Below are 16315 nucleotides of genomic sequence, written 5' to 3'. Positions count from 1 at the left end.
CACATGCAGAGTGACAAACCCTTCATCTCTATTTTTCATATGTGCATTGATAGTGTCCACAGAAATTCCATCTACATAGTATGTATCATCATCAGCGGTGTATTCTTTCTCTTGCTCGACCTTCACGTGATACACTGGTCTTCTAGTGGAGCTTTTCTTTGTGAAACTCTTTCTTTCTGTGTTGTGATACGCTGGCTTTGACTTGCAGCAATCCTTGAAATGATTCATCTTTCCACATCTGTGACATTTCAAGCCAAACGCTGGACATTTATCCCTTTGCGCTGGGTGGCTGCCTCCACAATGATTACAAGTAGTGATGTTCTTTGAATCATATTGATTTGCTTTCTTATTTCTTGACCTGTACTGTCCTCTATTGGAGCTTTGTTGTAGCGCATCCACAGGGTTTACTTGCAGAGTTAATGCTTTTGTGTTTTCCTCGGTCATTTCATAAATACGGCAGATAGAAATTGCTTTAGCGAGGGTCAAGTCACTATCGCGTAGCAGAGCCTTTCTTATACTGTCGTTGTTGATGCCACACACGATTCTATCACAAATCAATTCGTCTGTGAGCTCTGCAAAGTGGCAACTCTTTGCTTTTATCTTCAAATCACTGATGAAAGATTCAATAGTCTCACCTTGCTTCTGATTTCGAGTGTGAAACTTGTGCCTTTCCATCGTCTTGTTGTGTTGTGGATTGCACATTTCTCGAAATTTTCGCTTGAGACATGTGGGGTCGTCCCGAGACTCGGCCGGGACCATAACGGCTCCATTTTCTCCTGGCGCTCTAACTTCCGCAGCGTATACAAATGAACGCTCCCGTTCAATGGCTTCTGCTCCTGCAAGGTTGAGGAGGATGTACGCCTTTGTCTTGGCAGGTTTATCCGCGTGTGCAGCCTCGATAAAAATGTCATATTCACTTTCAAAAATACGCCAATTCTCGGCAACGTCTCCTTCAAAAACAAGAGGATCAGGCCTGCGAAATCCTTCCTCCATAGTCAGCCTTTACTTAATTCCTTTCGCACTTCGGAGCACGGCGAAGAAAAAAAAACACCACTCAATACACAGAGGGCAGGTCCGAGACGTCTTCTGACACCATGTCGTTATGTGCGTCGAAGCAAGCACCATACGTTTAGAGGACAGCAGTTTAATAAACTCACATAAGGATTCAGAGAACAAAATCTATCACTTGGTTGCGTTACATCCGGGGAGCGAGAGCAGCTTCTTCGTCTCAGCTACGGTAGCCGTGCGGGACATTCTTTTAGCACAATACACAATCATGCAATTATCTACACATTGGTTCATGAGGCATCGTGAACTTGCCCTTCACACCCGCGACGAGGTAAAAAGAAGGAAGGAGAAGAAGAAGAAAAGGAAGGAGAAGAAGACGAAGAACAAGTAAAAGCAGAAGAAGAAAATGCTGAAGAAGAAAAAGCAGAAGCAGAAGAAGCAGAAGAAAGAGCAAAAGAAGCAGAAGAAGAAAAAGCACAAGAAGAAGACGAAGTAGACGTGTTCAGTTTGCGGGAAGTTGAAAAACGTTTTTCAATTTGCGGGAAATTGAAGACCTTCGAATGCCATCGAAGGTGGTCAAATGCACAGTCTGTGTCGGTACCTGGTCTACATCGGACGAAGCTTCAGTGTGTGGGTGTTAGTGAAACGTATTACAAAAGCAGCAACATGACATCGTCGTTGGAGTACATCATCGGAGGTGTGCGGATCCAGTTCCCGTGTAAGGCGTATCCATCCCAGCTGGCCATGATGAATTCAGTATGTAAAATAAACACGTTTATGTTAGCTCAAAAGAACGCGCTCAGTACGCTCAAGTTAAATGTTTGTGTAGACAGTTCTTTGCATTGTGTTTATGGCCATTATATTTGAGCAAAGTGAAAAGAAGAAAGACTGTCATTACAAAATGAAAATACAAATATTTCCCAGGGATAAAAATGAGGGACAGATAAGCAGGCTTCAGATAACATTGTTGAAACTGGGTGGTTTTCATGGCCTTTACGTTTCGTCTTATTTCTGATTGTGTGCAGCATCACCAAATTGTGATATCTTCATATCTCTTGAGGGTTGTGTTGAATTACTCAATGGGGAGTGCACCAGTCGCATTCCGCGGCATGAAACTAATACTGATTGTCTATGCCAACTTACTCAATGTGTGTTCTTTTTCTTCTGTCTAAAGGAAGGTACAGTAATCCCTCGTATATCGCGGATAATTGGTTCCAAGACCACCCGCGATAGGTGAAGCTCCGCAATGTAGAGAAAATATGTTGTTACAATATCCATAAAAGACTTTTGTGAACCTTTATTGTATTTTCAAACACTGTATACTCTATTGTACTTTAAATATGTTATTGTATTTCAAACACTTTTTTAAAAATTTAAACGTGTCACGGCTCCTTGCCTTGCTGACCGGCTGACACGCCCCAGCAGCTCAGCAGCGAGGGCATCTGCACAAGACATTTATACCATAATTTTCGGACTATAAACCGCACCAGCTAAAATTTGGGGATATATTATTTTTTTCTTATATATCCCGCACCGGACTATAAACCGCACGTGCGCACAAGTTATTTACAAGAAAGACAGTACACAGAAAGCCTTTTTAAAGTTTTAATCATATTAACATTTCGTTGTAAATAACGGAAGTAACAGCACTAGCTGGGCTAAAGTTTTAATAGCATTAACATTTCTTTGTAAACACGGAAGTAACAGCACTAGCTAGGCTAAAGTTTTAATAACACTAACATTTTGTTGTAAACACGGAAGCAACAGCACTAACTAGGCGGGTAAAAAAAACAACACACCAGTCAACAAAGTCACTGAGAGCCGTCTTTGTCTTCCTCCTGTCCACCGAAACCAGCAAAATCTTCCTCCTCAGGGTCCGATTGAAGCCAGATGTACGTCGCAACACTTTCTCTTCCTCTCTTTCGTTGTCGCTTTCATCGTCACTCTCGTCCTGAGGCAAATTCACTCCTGAGCTTGTGCTCTCCTCTCCGTCATGCCAGCAGACCGGCTTTTCAAAACCTGTTGTTGATGGTGGATTTTTTCACACTGCTCCACGGATGCAGTGGCTTGTGTGAAAGTCTCACCATCGATTCATTTATGCCAAGTTTACGTGCCGCTCTGTTCCCTTCTTTATCAGTCAGCCCAATGGCTTTTAACTTGAAAGCTGCGTCATACGCGCGCCTTCCAGTGTCTTCAAGATTCAAGATGGCGGCGCGTGCACACGCAGCAACCTCTCTCTGTCCCGCCCAAACTGCAACGGACAATCAGGACTCCAGAAAAGATAATTGGAATCAACCTCCCATCTATCCAAGACTTGTTGTACCTCTCCAGGACCAGGAAATGTGCAAGGAACATCTCTACAGACCCTTAGCACCCAGGTTGCAGTCTGTTTGAACCAGGGCTGTGGACTCGGTCGGATTTTTGCACCAAGTCCGAGTCCGGCCTCTTGGCCATGAGCCCGAGCCCGGCTGTCCATTTTTTCTGTTAATTCATGTGACTGCTTAGTCTTTATTCAAGGCTAATTTAGATCAAAATCTAAATAATTACAACAGTTTTGTGATGGCTTTGTCTTTATTAAATATATAAACGAATACAATAAACAGATACTTTCAAGTTTTAATCATTAATTACACCATTATAGCTCAGACATTTATCTAAACACAAATAATTAGTGAGGACCCCTTATTTGGAAAGCGAAAAACCCATGTCGTACGGCGTCAGCACTATGTTGTTTTTCAATAAAAACATGAAAAACCCACGTTTGCGTCAGTCAATTTTAATTTTTATAAATTATTCTCATTTGATGCCATCCGCGTTCTGCCATTGAAGCGGGGTGCATTCAAAGACCAGTCGTACGGACGGAACACTTCACCAAAACGCAACAATATAATTACGTGAGCTCTTTGCATAAATCTCGATGCAAAGAAACTCCTCTTTTTGGGTACAGGCTACAAGGACTATACTTAATTATACTTATACTTAATTGTGATCATCATTCATCCATCCATTTTATTTTATTACTCAGGTATTTTCAAAGCAAATTAATATTGTTGCATTTATTAATTTGCTTTAACATGACAGGGCAATATAATTAAAAGCTGACACGATAGCAATGTGAAACGTGTTCATTTAAGAAAAAGCCACGCACGTTTTGTGATCAAATCTTTCATAACGAGAATGATTTGAGTGAATTGATTTTACAATTTTTATCCCCCCTCCCCACCATCTGTCACTTTGCTTGGGACAAAAGGAGCCTTCAGAACTGAAATTTCGTCTCAACTATTTATTCAAATCAATTCACTCAAATCATTCTCGTTATGAAAGATTTGATCACAAAACGTGTCCGTCTGTACGACTGGTTTTTGAATGCACCCCGCTTCAATGGCAGAACGCGGATGAATTTAAAGACATCAAATGAGAATAATCCTTTATAGAAATTAAAATTGACTGACGCAAACGTGAGGTCTTCATGTTTTTATTGAAAACAATAAATAGTAGCATAGTGCTGACGCCGTGCCGACGCCGTACGACATCGGTTTTTCGGTATAATTCGAGGTAGTCCACGCTCACCCAAAGTTAAGGTTTCATGGGAATATTATTGTCATAATTGTCTGGACCATATATGATAATTGTTTAATGGTAGTTATTGATAGATCTTGAAGATGTCAAGTTATAGGTGCATATAGCACGTTCATTGTAAGAGGGGAAGAGATGTTGTGTATTTTGGGCTAACTCAAATTCCGTAGTAGAAAACCCCCGGAAGTGGGATGGGCGCATTCTGTGTTGTTGTGGTACGCCCTGTGAACGCACTGTGAGTAAGGAATAAAGCAGTTATCATTCACGTCGTTGTCCGACCTATTCTTGCTATCTAAGAACCTGGAAAATAGTAAGGATATAACATATATCACGGGTCATTACGACGAGTTTGGTGGAGTTTTTACTGCTTCTTCCAACTCCTACCGCGCTGACTGTAACCTGACACTCTCTGGCTGCGTCTTGCCTCTTTTTTTTTTATTGTCTGACTCGGTGGACTCGGTCAAAATCAGCACTGAGTCCGAGTCAGGCAAAAATGATAGAGTCCGACCGAGTCCCCGAGTCCGAACCGAGTCCACAGCCCTGGTTTGAACTACTCCCTTCCGGACAGCGTTATAGAGCTTGGTACGCCAAAACCAGCAGACACAGAGACAGCTTCTTCCCCCAGGCCGTTGCTCTGATGAACTCACACCACTCTTAGCATCCTCTTAGCATAACATCCTGCTCTCCACACCTTTTTTGAATTTGTCTACACTGTTTGTACTTTGTCTCCTCTCTGCATCCATTGCAGCCTGGTTATCCTGGATAAGGGACCTTCCCATCTGTGGTCTCTTCTCAAGGTTTCTCAGTTCCCCTAGCAGGAGTTTTGAGTTCTTCCTTGCCCTCTTGGGAGTTTAAGATCAGGGGATATTTGAAAATATTTGCCATTTTTCACATGTCCTGAGTGTTGTTAGTCACCTAAATGTTGAACAGAGGCTGTGATTTACCGAAGTCAAATCCCTTGTTTGGCACGCTCAAACATGGCGAATAAAAAACTCTTGAATCTCTTGAATCTTGAACGGTGTTTTGTTCTTTGAGTGTTTGTCCGACAGTTTTATGTGTTCGTCTCGTCGTACTACGTCGTGCTACAAGTACAGCAGGCAGGTTCTGCTCGACATCGACGAAAGCGAGTTTTGCGGCGTTCTGAACTTTGAAGCGGAGACATTAAAGGAGCTCGTATCGCTCCGTCCTGAAACGACGCCGGAATCGCCTGCTACTCCTCCCCCGGATAGAAAGCGTCGGAAGCGGTGTGCGAGGAGGCAGAAGAGGGGCAAGCGCGGAGGTGTCCGGGCCAGGCTGGCGGCGAACCCAGCTCGCCCGGCCGTGCCTTCCATTCTTCTGGCGAATGTTCGATCGCTGGACAACAAAATGCATTACATTCGCCTGCTGAGATCTACGAACCGGACAGTGCGTAACTGTTGTGTGCTCGTGTTCACTGAGACTTGGTTGACTGTCAACATTCCGGACTCTGCTGTGCATCTGGAGTGGCTAGCGTGCTATCGGGCGGACCGGGCCATTGTAAGGGGGAAAATTGCGAGGAGGGGGAATATGTGTCGACTTCCGTGACGAATGGTGCCGAGACTCTGTAGTTGTATGCAAGCGCTGCTCGCCACTGGCTGAGTTTGTGATCATTAAGTGCCGTCCTTTTTATCTGCCAAGGGAATTTACTGCGATTCTGCTAGTCGCGGTATACATCCCGCCTTCCAACATCGAAGGCGACAGGATCGCGGCTCTTAGTGAACTGTACCAGGCTGTCAGTGAACAACAGACGGCGCACCCCGACGGTTTCATCATCTTCGCTGGGGATTTTAATCATGCTAACCTGAATTCTGTTTTTCCGAAGCTTCATCAGCATGTTAATTTTCCAACACGTGGTGACAGCTTCCTGGACCTGGTCTACTCTACACATAAAGGAGCTTTCAAAGCTGCCCCCCGCCCCCATCTTGGACTTTCTGACCATCTCACTGTTATGCTTTTACCGTTTTTTTCCGTGTATAGTGCGCAAAATTTAACTAATTTATTGTCCTAAAATCTGGGGTGCGCATTATACATGGGTACAAAAATTTTTTAATTTTTTTTTAAATGTTTTTTTTTGTTTGTTTGTTTTAAGTCCCAATGATCGTCACACACGCAGGGAGGCAATGGGTCCCATTTTTATAGTCTTTGGTATGGTCTTAACTAGGCTGGATGTAATTTTTTTTGTTGGCGTTGATTTCTCCGACTGCCCGTAAACGCACCACCGCGCTCCGTGCGCGCACGGGAAAGAGGCGGCTCTGTATGGGAGAGACGTTGAGGAGGAATAAAAACACCCTTGGAAACCAAAACTTGCCCCTCGTCGTGACTCGGAGCCGCAACAAATGTTTCGGATTTGTGTAGGGTACATTGTGACAGACAGCAAACGAGCAGGTGATCGAGCAAGCCTTGTCTGATACGAGAGCATTGCGGTCGCATGGAGCGTGTTTGAAGGGAACAGCAGAGAAGAAAGGAACAAGGCAAAGTGTTGTGAAATAAAATATTACCTGTAATACGGATTTAGGTAGAGAACTGAACTCTCGCTCTTTATATAGCTGACGTGTCTTGCGCATCCGTTCTGCGCATCTGTAATGGCGGCCTCCGTATGATATCCGGTTTGCGTGTGTGCGAGAGAGAGCGAGAGAGAGAGCGCAAGAGAGAACGCTCAACCGTAGCGCGCCGCCGACCGCCCAACTGCACCGCGCTGGTCGCATTATTGTGACAGAGCCGTCGCTGAAATTTAGAAGATATTTTTAAAGTCCTGATGTACTTTCTAAAATTTAAGTGGACCTCAGTGCGCACTGCGCAGGGAGCTTAATTTGGTGCGGTCGCGCAACCGCAGCGCGCCGGGCGCTCACTGTCGCATTGCTTAAAGAGCGCCTTTGTGTTTTAGGATGAACAGCAGAGACCAAAGGAACAAGGCAAAGTGTTGTGAAATAAAATATTACCTGTAATACGCATTTTGTTATTTGCTGATTGAAACTGCTAATTAAACTGTGAATTGAAACTAATAGGAAGAAAACAACTCTCGCTCTTTATATAGCTAACGTGTCTTGCGCATCCGTTCTGTGCATTTTATTTCACAACACTTTGCCTTGTTCCTTTCTTCTCTGCTGTTCACTTCAAACACGCTCCATGCGACCGCAATGCTCTCGTATCAGACGCTTGCTCGATCACCTGCTCGTTTGCTGTCTGTCACAATGTACCCTACACAAATCCGAAACATTTGTTGCGGCCCTGAGTCACGACGAGGGGCAAGTTTTGGTTTCCAAGGGTGTTTTTATTCCTCTTCAACGTCTCTCCCATACAGAGCCGCCTCTTTCCCGTGCGCGCACGGAGCGCGGTGGTGCGTTTACGGGCAGTCGGAGAAAGCAACGCCAACAAAAACAATTACATCCAGCCTAGTTAAGACCATACCAAAGACTATAAAAATGAGACTCTTTGCCTCCCTGCGTGTGTGACGATCATTGGGACTTAAAAAAGAAAAAAAAAAAAAAAGATTTTTTTAAAAAATTCATAAAAATTGGGTGCGTATTATACATGGGTACAGGCTTTTTTCCAGCATCAGCATGCCATTTTTAGGGTGCGTATCATACATGGGGGCGCACTATACACGGAAAAAACGGTACCCGCATACAGACAAATGGTGAGAGCATCCAGGCCGGTTCGCAAGCGGGCAAGGGTGTGGCCTGAGGGTGCCTCTGATGCGCTTCGAGACTGCTTTGGCACTAATGACTGGGAAATGTTTAAGCAGGCGGCCACTTGCAACAATCGCACGGACATAGAGGAGTATACTTACTCTGTTTCCTCTTAGATCACAAAGTGCATTGATGATGTGACCCACTCGAAATTCATCGTCACTCGGGCTAACTGGAAGCCATGGCTGACAGGGGTTGTCCTCAGGCTGCTGAGGGCCAAGGACAAAGCCTTCAGAGCGGGGGATGAGGTTGGCTTGAGAACAGCGAGGGCCGCCCTGTCCCAGGGCATCAAGGAAGCGAAAAAGGCATTCTCTTGCAAGATTACCGCCCACTTCAAGGACAGCAGGCACGCACGGAGCCTATGGCAGGGCATTCAGACCATCACGGACTACAAGTCCGCGCCGCAGAGCTGGGAGGGGGATATCAGTCTGCTCAACGATCTGAACCGCTTCTTTGCTCGCTTCGACGCTCAGAACAGCACTTGCCCGCTGAAGACCCCTCCCCCTCCACACGAGCAGCTCCTGTGCCTCTCTGCCGATAGCGCGAGGAGGGCGCTTGCCGCTATCAACACCCGTAAGGCGGGAGCCCTGACAACATCCCAGGTAGAGCGATGGAGGACTGCGCTGGGGAGCTGATGGGTGTTTTCACGGAAATCTTTAACATTTCCCTGCAGCAGGCCATCGTCCCTTCCTGTTTCAAGGCTGCCACGATCGTACCTGTGCCGAAGAAACCTGCTCCGTCCTGCTTCAATGACTACCGCCCCGTGGCGCTGATGCCCATCATCATGAAGTGCTTTGAGCGGCATGTCATGGAGCACATCAGATCCATTCTCCCCCCCACCATAGACTCTTTCCAGTTTGCGTACCGAGCCAAACGGTCCTCTGAGGATGCCATCTGCTCTGCCCTCCACTCAGCCCTCACCCACCTGGAGAGGAGGGACTCGTATGTGAGATTGTTTTTTGTGGACTTCAGTTCTGCATTCAACCCCATTGTGCCACAACGACTCATCTGCAAACTCGACAAGCTGGGCCTGAGTACCTACCTCTGCAACTGGCTCCTGGACTTCCTCTGTCAGAGGCCTCAGGTGGTACGTGTTGGTGACAAAATCTCCGCCAGCATCATGTTGAGCACGGGGCCCCCCCAAGGCTGCGTCAGTCCGCTGCTCTTCACCCTGCTGACGCATGACTGCACTGCAACTTCCAGTAGCAACCGCGTGCTGAAATATGCCAAAGACACGACTCTGGTGGGTCTCATCACCGGGGGGCGACGAGACTCAGTACAGGTCGGAGGTCGACCTTCTGTCCACGTGGTGCAGGGACAACAACTTCCTGCTGAACGTCACTAAGACCAAGGAGAATGTTGTTGACTTACGGAAAGGTAACACCCAACACCTGCCACTGACCATTGACGGTGGAGAGAGTGAGCAGCACCAGATTCCTGGGGGTGCACATCAGTGAGGACCTCTCCTGGTCCACCAACACCGCATCACTGGCGAAGAAAGCTCAGCGCCGCCTGTACTTCTTGCGGAAACTCAGGCGAGCAAGTGCTCCTCCGGCTGTCATTACTACATTCTACCGTGGCACCATTGAGAGCGTCCTCTCCAATTGTATCGCTGTTTGTGGTGGTAGCTGCACTGAATACAACATGAAGGCCCTGCAGCGCATAGTGAACACGGCTGGTAAGATTATTGGTGCTTCACTCCCCTCCCTGAAGGACATTTACACCTCCCATCTCACCCGCAAGGCGACCACGATTGTGAGTGATGTGTCACTCCGCTCACTCTTTGTTTGCTCTTCTGCCCTCGAGGAAGAGGTGCGGGAGCCTGCTGTTTGTGACTTGTTTTTATTTTTCGTGTTGTTTACTTGGATGTATATTGTGTACTATGTCTTGTCACCGTGGGATAGTGGGAACGTAATTTCGATCTCTTTGTTTGTCTTGAGATGTGAAGAAATTGACAATAAAGCAGACTTTGACTTCCATCATTGGGCTCTGTTCATGCTAACTTTCCTCATTAACAACGCGCCACTGCTGTCTTCCTCGACGCATATATTCCACCTCTTTCACTCTTACCTTTTCTGCTCGAGCCCCCCCTGATGGCCGTTAGAAAAAATGCATGTAAAGTAGCCGCATGATCACGTAAGGTTATTAATGTTTAATTACCATTTGTAAGAGAATATACACAAAGATGATTGTCAGGAAATAGATTATTTTGGGGCGCATAACTTTTATTAACATAACAGCACAACAGCGGTCCACAGCCTTTTTATGAGTCTATAATAGAGATGCACCGATCCGACTTTTTCAGTTTCGATACCGATACCGATGCCGTGGCTTTGCGTATCGGTCGATACCCGATACCGATCCGATATTATGGTTGACTTAACAAGCTACATAACTCTACATGTGGAACAGAAAAGACCAAAGGCAATGGCATCAGGCAGACTACACAGTTCTTTGCTCTAAATTAGGGGTGTCCAAACTAACGGTCCAGTTTTTATTGGCCCGCAGCAAATTCTGAAAACATAATTGAATATGGCCCGCACAAGAAGCTTGAGCTCAGCTTCTCAGTTTCCACACTAGATGGAGCCCGCCACACAAAGCGTTTGACGTCCCATTAACACCCCCCCGGAAGAGAAGCGAACACGCAGCGTTTGACATCCGATTAGCCTCCCCCCCCCCCCATTCGGGAGAGAAGCGAACGCGCAGCCTTTGACGTCCCATTAGCAACCCGAAGAGAAGCGAACGCGCAGGGTTTGACGTCCCATTAGCAACCCGAAGAGAAGCGAACGCGCAGGGTTTGACGTCCGCTTAGCAACCCGGGGAAGAGAAGCGAACGTTCGCTCCATGTTTGCGTTTGTTTAGAAAACTCTCGTGGCATGCGGCACACGTGCTGCTGACGTATGACGTAGCCCGACTGGCGTCCTGTGCTTTTTCACAGATGACAGCAGGTTTACCCTGAGCACCTGTGATAGACGTGAAAGGGTCTGGAGAAGCCAAGGAGAGCGCTATGCTGCCTGCAACATCATTCAGCATGACTGGTTCAGTGGTGGGTCAGTGATGGTCTGGGAAGGCATTTCTATGGAGGGACGAAGAGACCTCTACAGGCTAGAAAATGGCAGTCTGACTTTCATTAGGTATCGGGATGAAATCCTTGCACCCATGGTCAGCCCCTACGCTGGTGCAGTAGGTCCTGGGTTCCTCCTGATCCACAACAATTCCCGGCCTCATGTGGCAAAGAGTATGCATACAGTATCTGGAGGATGAAGGAATTGACACAATTGAATGGCCCTCATAGAACACCTCTGGGACATAATGTTTCGGTCCGTCAGACGCCGCCAGGTTGCTCCTCAGACTTTACAGGAGTTTGCTGATGCCCTTAGACAGATCTGGGAGGACATCCCACAAGACACCATCCGTCGTCTCATTAGGAGCATGCCGTGACGTTGTCAAGCATGCATACAAGCTCGTGGAGGCCACACAAGATATTGAAAAGAATTTTGAGTTGCAGAAATTGAATTTAGGCAAAATGGACGAGCCTGCCACATTATTTTTTCACTTAGATTTTTGGGGTGTCTATATACTGAGCCCTCTATAGGCTGAAAACTTTGATCCTTTTGTTCCTGAAATATGAAACTGACTTGTTTTTTTAGTACCATTGAAATCTGATGTGTTTTCAAAGTGTTCCCTTCAATCCGTTCCAGAAGGCTGTTCGAGAAGTGAATCGTTGCAATTCCGAATCATATTCTCCCATTACAAAACATGGAAAAAAGAAAAATCAGTTCCAAGCCCCCCCAAAAAAACACCTTTTTTAAGCATTTTTTCATCCGCGCATTTTTGTCCAATTGCGCAACTGCAGCGCACCGCCGAACGCGCAACCGTAGCGCGTCGCCGACCGCGCAACTGCACCGCGCTGGTCGCATTATTGTGACAGAGCCGTCGCTGAAATTTAGAAAATATTTTTAAAATCCTGATGTACTTTCCAAAATTTAAGTGGACCTCAGTGCGCAGGGAGCTTTATTTTGTCTGATCGCGCAACTGCAGCGCACTTGCTGAACGCGCAACAGTTGCGCGCCGCCGACCGCGCAACTGGACAGCGCTGGTCACATGTGTATATATATATATAAAATGTTCTCAATAGGGGTGTAACGATACATCGATACACATCGATTAATCGATATAATGCTCTACGATTTATTTGCATCGATGCTAAACGTAAACACCGATTTATATCGCCGTGTTTGACCTCGGACATTAGACGAGACTTTATTTTGAAATCCAGTTCATTGTTGCTTGCTTCCTCTTTCCGGGAGCGCACTGCGCGTGTTGTGTTGTGAGCAGAGCACGCACGTGAAAGGGGAGTCGACAACTAGTACGCGGCTCCTGGGCTGGTGCTGTGGCTAGTGTCCAAAAAGACGAGGAAATTTGCTCCCCTTTAGGCTTCAAGTCATTCGTTTGGAAGCACTTTGGATTCCAAAGAAAAGATGGCTCAACGGACAAGACACGTGCAGTTTGTAAATCCTGCCATGCAGTGATCAAATATTCAGGGAGCACAAATCTCGCCGCACATTTAAAGAGAAAACACCACACCAAAGTTCAGTGTTAAAATAAGCACGTTGTATACTACAATACTCTTGTAATTTCCTAAATAAAGAGTTTGCAGTACCTTGTTGATTTTGCATATGAATTGTTATAAATCAGGTTATTGTTCTATATTTTTTATTAAAAAAAAAAATCGATCGTAGAGCACTATATCGCGATATATCGTGAATGAATCGCAGCAGGCTTTAGGATATCGGCAAATATCGTATTGTAGTTCTTTGTATCGATATTATATCGTATCGTGGCAAAACCCGCAATTTACACCCCTAGTAAACTAACTTTATTTAGATCTATGCTTGTCAGGGCTCACAAATGACCTAGCCTGACGTCAGGCAACTAAGATTTTACACCACCTGCCTGACTGGCTGCAGTGCTGTCCTTCTGCGTGTTGTGTGCAGCCATGCAGCTCCTCGCTTACCCGCTCGCTTTCCCGCTCTCCTGTTTGCTCACTCTCTTGTATGCAGGCTGAGATGTCTCAAGGCTGTGGAAAAAAACTACACTCAAACAGTTAAGAAAAAAGGCAAAAGGTCAAAAAGGCAAAAGTCCAGAGGAATAACCACAACCTTATGACATCTCCGTAAATGGAGAATCAGTCGGATCCTTTTGTCCTGAGACAGCTATTTATTTCTGGATGTTCCGCACAAAGGCCACAAAATATATTGTACACAACAGGAAGAACAGTGAGCAGAAGCAGAGACTGTGGCACAGAAGGAAATGTCTGAGGGAGATTCAATAATTTTTATTTGCCATGTTTGAGCATGCCAAACAAGGAATTTGACTTTGGTACATCACAGCCTCTGTTCAACATTTAGGTGACTAACAACACTCAAGACGTGTGAAAATTGACAAATATTCTCAAACATCTTAAACTCCCAGGAGGGCAAGGAAAAACTCAAAACTCCAACTAGGGGAAATGAGAAACCTTGAGAAGAGACCACAGATGGGAGGATCCTTCTTCTAGGATGACCAGGCTGCAATGGATGCAGAGTGGACACATACGAGTACAAATAATACAGACAATTCAAAAAAGGTGTGGAGAACAGGATGTTATTGCACAGCAATGACTCCGAGTTAAAGTTAAAGTCCCAATGATCGTCACACACACATCTGGGTGTTGTGAAATTTGTCCTCTCCATTTAACCCATCCCCGTGTGATTTTGATCCATCCCCTGAGGGAGAGGGGAGCAGTGAGCAGCAGCGGTGCCGCGCTCGGGAATCATTTGGTGATCTAAGCCCCCAATTCCAACCCTTAATGCTGAGTGCCTAGCAGGGAGGCAATGGGTCCCATTTTTATAGTCTTTGGTATGACCTAGCCGGGGTTTGAACCCACAACCTTCCAGTCTCAGGGCAGACACTCTACCACTAGTCCACTGAGACTCTAAGAGTGGTGTGAGTTCATCAGAGCGAGAGCCTGGGGAAAAAGCCGTCTGTGTCTGCTGGTTTTGGTGTACAGGGCTCTATAATGCCGTCCGGAGGGGAGTAGTTTGAACTGACTGCAACCTGGGTGAGAAGGGTCCGTAGAGATTTTACTTTACTTACTTAACTTTGTTATGTTATACGTTTCCTGGACAGGTACAGGTCCTGGTTAAATGGGAGGTTGATTCCGTCCGTCCGTCCGTCCATCCATCCATCCATCCATCCATCCATCCATCCATTTTCTGAACCGCTTAGTCACCACGGGGGTCGCGGGGGTGCTGGAGAATATCCCAGCAGTCATCGGGCAGTAGGCGGGGAACACCCTGAACCGGTTTCCAGCCAATCGCAGGGCACACAGAGACAAACAACCATTTGCACCCGCACTCACACCTAGGGACAATTTGGAGTCCTCAATCAGCCTACCAAGCATGTTTTTGGGATGTGGGAGGAAACCAGAGTGCCCGGAGAAAACCCACGCGGGTCCGGGGAGAACATTCAAACTCCACACAGGGAGGGCCGGAGGTGGAATCGAACCTGCACCCACCTAACTGTAAGGCGGACGTGCTACCCAGTGCCCCACCGAACCGCCTGAGGTTGATTCTAATTGTCTTATATGCAGACCTGATTGTCCGTTGCAGTCTGTGCTTGTCTTGTTTGGAGGCTGATCCAAACCAGACTGTGATGGAGGTGCAGAGGAGTACCTGAGCACCTGAGGAGCAATCGTTAGTGTAGAGAGAGAAGAGCAGTGGGGAGAGGACACAGGGGCCAGTATTGGTGGTCCGGGTGTCGGACGTGATGGTCCCCAGCCTCACACGCTGTCTCCTGTTGGTCAGGAAGTTAGTGATCCACTGACAGGTAAAGGCAGGCACCCCGAGCTGGATGAGCTTCTGTTGGAGGATGTCAAGAGCGATGGTGTTGAACGTCGAGTCCACAAACAGGATCCTGGCGTACGTTCCTGGGGTGTCCAGGTGGTGCAGGATGTAGTGCAGTCCCATGTTGACCGCATAATCCACCGACCTGTTTCCCCGGTAGGCAAACTGGAGGGGGTTAAGCAGGGGGCCCGTGACGTCCTTCAGGTGGTTCAACACTCACCTCTCAAAAGATTTCATGACCACAGATGTCAGGGCGACAGGTCTATAGTCATTCAAACCTGTGATAGCGGGCTTCTTGGCCACCGGTACGATGGTGGAGAATCCGTGCAAAGGTGCCAGTTGTTCAGCACAGACTTTCAAGCAGGAAGGAGCTACGCCATCTGGACCCGGTGCCTTCCTCATCTTTTTTCTCTGGGACATCTGGCGCACTTCCTCCTCGCGGATCTGGAGTGCGGGCCCGGCCTCTGCAAGAGAGAGAGTAGGTGACAACGATGATAGAGGTGTGGACAGAGCGGTTTTGGGGGGAGGTGAGTATGTTGATTGTGCTGCAGGAGGTCCTGTTGCAGGACCGATTAAACCTGCAGTAAAACCTGTTTAGATGGTTTGCAAGCCTTGGGCTCTCTAAAAGATGGTTTCTTGAAGCCCGTGATGCTCTGCAGACCTTTCCACACTGTTGAGGGATCAGGGTTGGCAGAGAGGTGTCTCTCGAGGCTCTCCCCGTAACACCGCTTGGTTTTCCTGACCTCTCGGTTCAGTGTGTTTCTGGTCTGCTTGAACAGGTCCCGTCGCCACTCCTGTAGGCCTCCTCCTTGACTATGCGCAGCCTCCTGAGGTTCGGTGTAAACCAAAGTTTGTCGTTGTTGTACGTGCAGAAAGTCTTAGTCTGCACACATAGATCCTCACAAAAACTGATGTATGATGTGACAATGTCAGTGAGTCAGTGTCAGATGACTGTTCCCTCCTTAACTGGCATTTTCTAATTTACCAGAATAATACATTTTCTTGTTCTGCATTAATAAAAGGTCCCAAAATATTAATTAGGTTAAATGTGCTATTACTTGCATTAAAAACAAAAAATGGGCCAGTTCATTTCATTTCGAGCTACCAAAACCTGAAGAGTGCCTGCCCGAAGGGCCA

At 46.7% G+C, this 16315-nt stretch overlaps 1 protein-coding gene across 5 annotated transcripts in view; it reads left to right on the top strand.

The window, feature by feature from the left end:
* Window positions 1-1407: 1407 nt before the first annotated feature.
* Window positions 1408-16315, top strand: part of brip1 (BRCA1 interacting helicase 1) — a 189684-nt gene continuing 174776 nt past the window's right edge. For 4 of the 5 annotated variants that reach the window (XM_061280150.1, XM_061280153.1, XM_061280149.1 and 1 more), the window contains exon 1: window positions 1408-1764. In XM_061280150.1, coding sequence (XP_061136134.1) covers window positions 1675-1764 — 90 coding nt within the window. In that variant the 5' untranslated portion in view covers window positions 1408-1674. The remainder of the gene's footprint in view (window positions 1765-16315) is intronic. The other variant, XM_061280148.1, reaches the window with a different exon arrangement.

Source organism: Syngnathus typhle, linkage group LG6 (genome assembly GCF_033458585.1).
Source record: "Syngnathus typhle isolate RoL2023-S1 ecotype Sweden linkage group LG6, RoL_Styp_1.0, whole genome shotgun sequence".
Lineage (NCBI taxonomy): Eukaryota > Metazoa > Chordata > Actinopteri > Syngnathiformes > Syngnathidae > Syngnathus > Syngnathus typhle.
The sequence above is the reverse complement of the archived record's forward strand: the minus strand, read 5'-3'. Positions and strand labels throughout refer to the sequence as shown.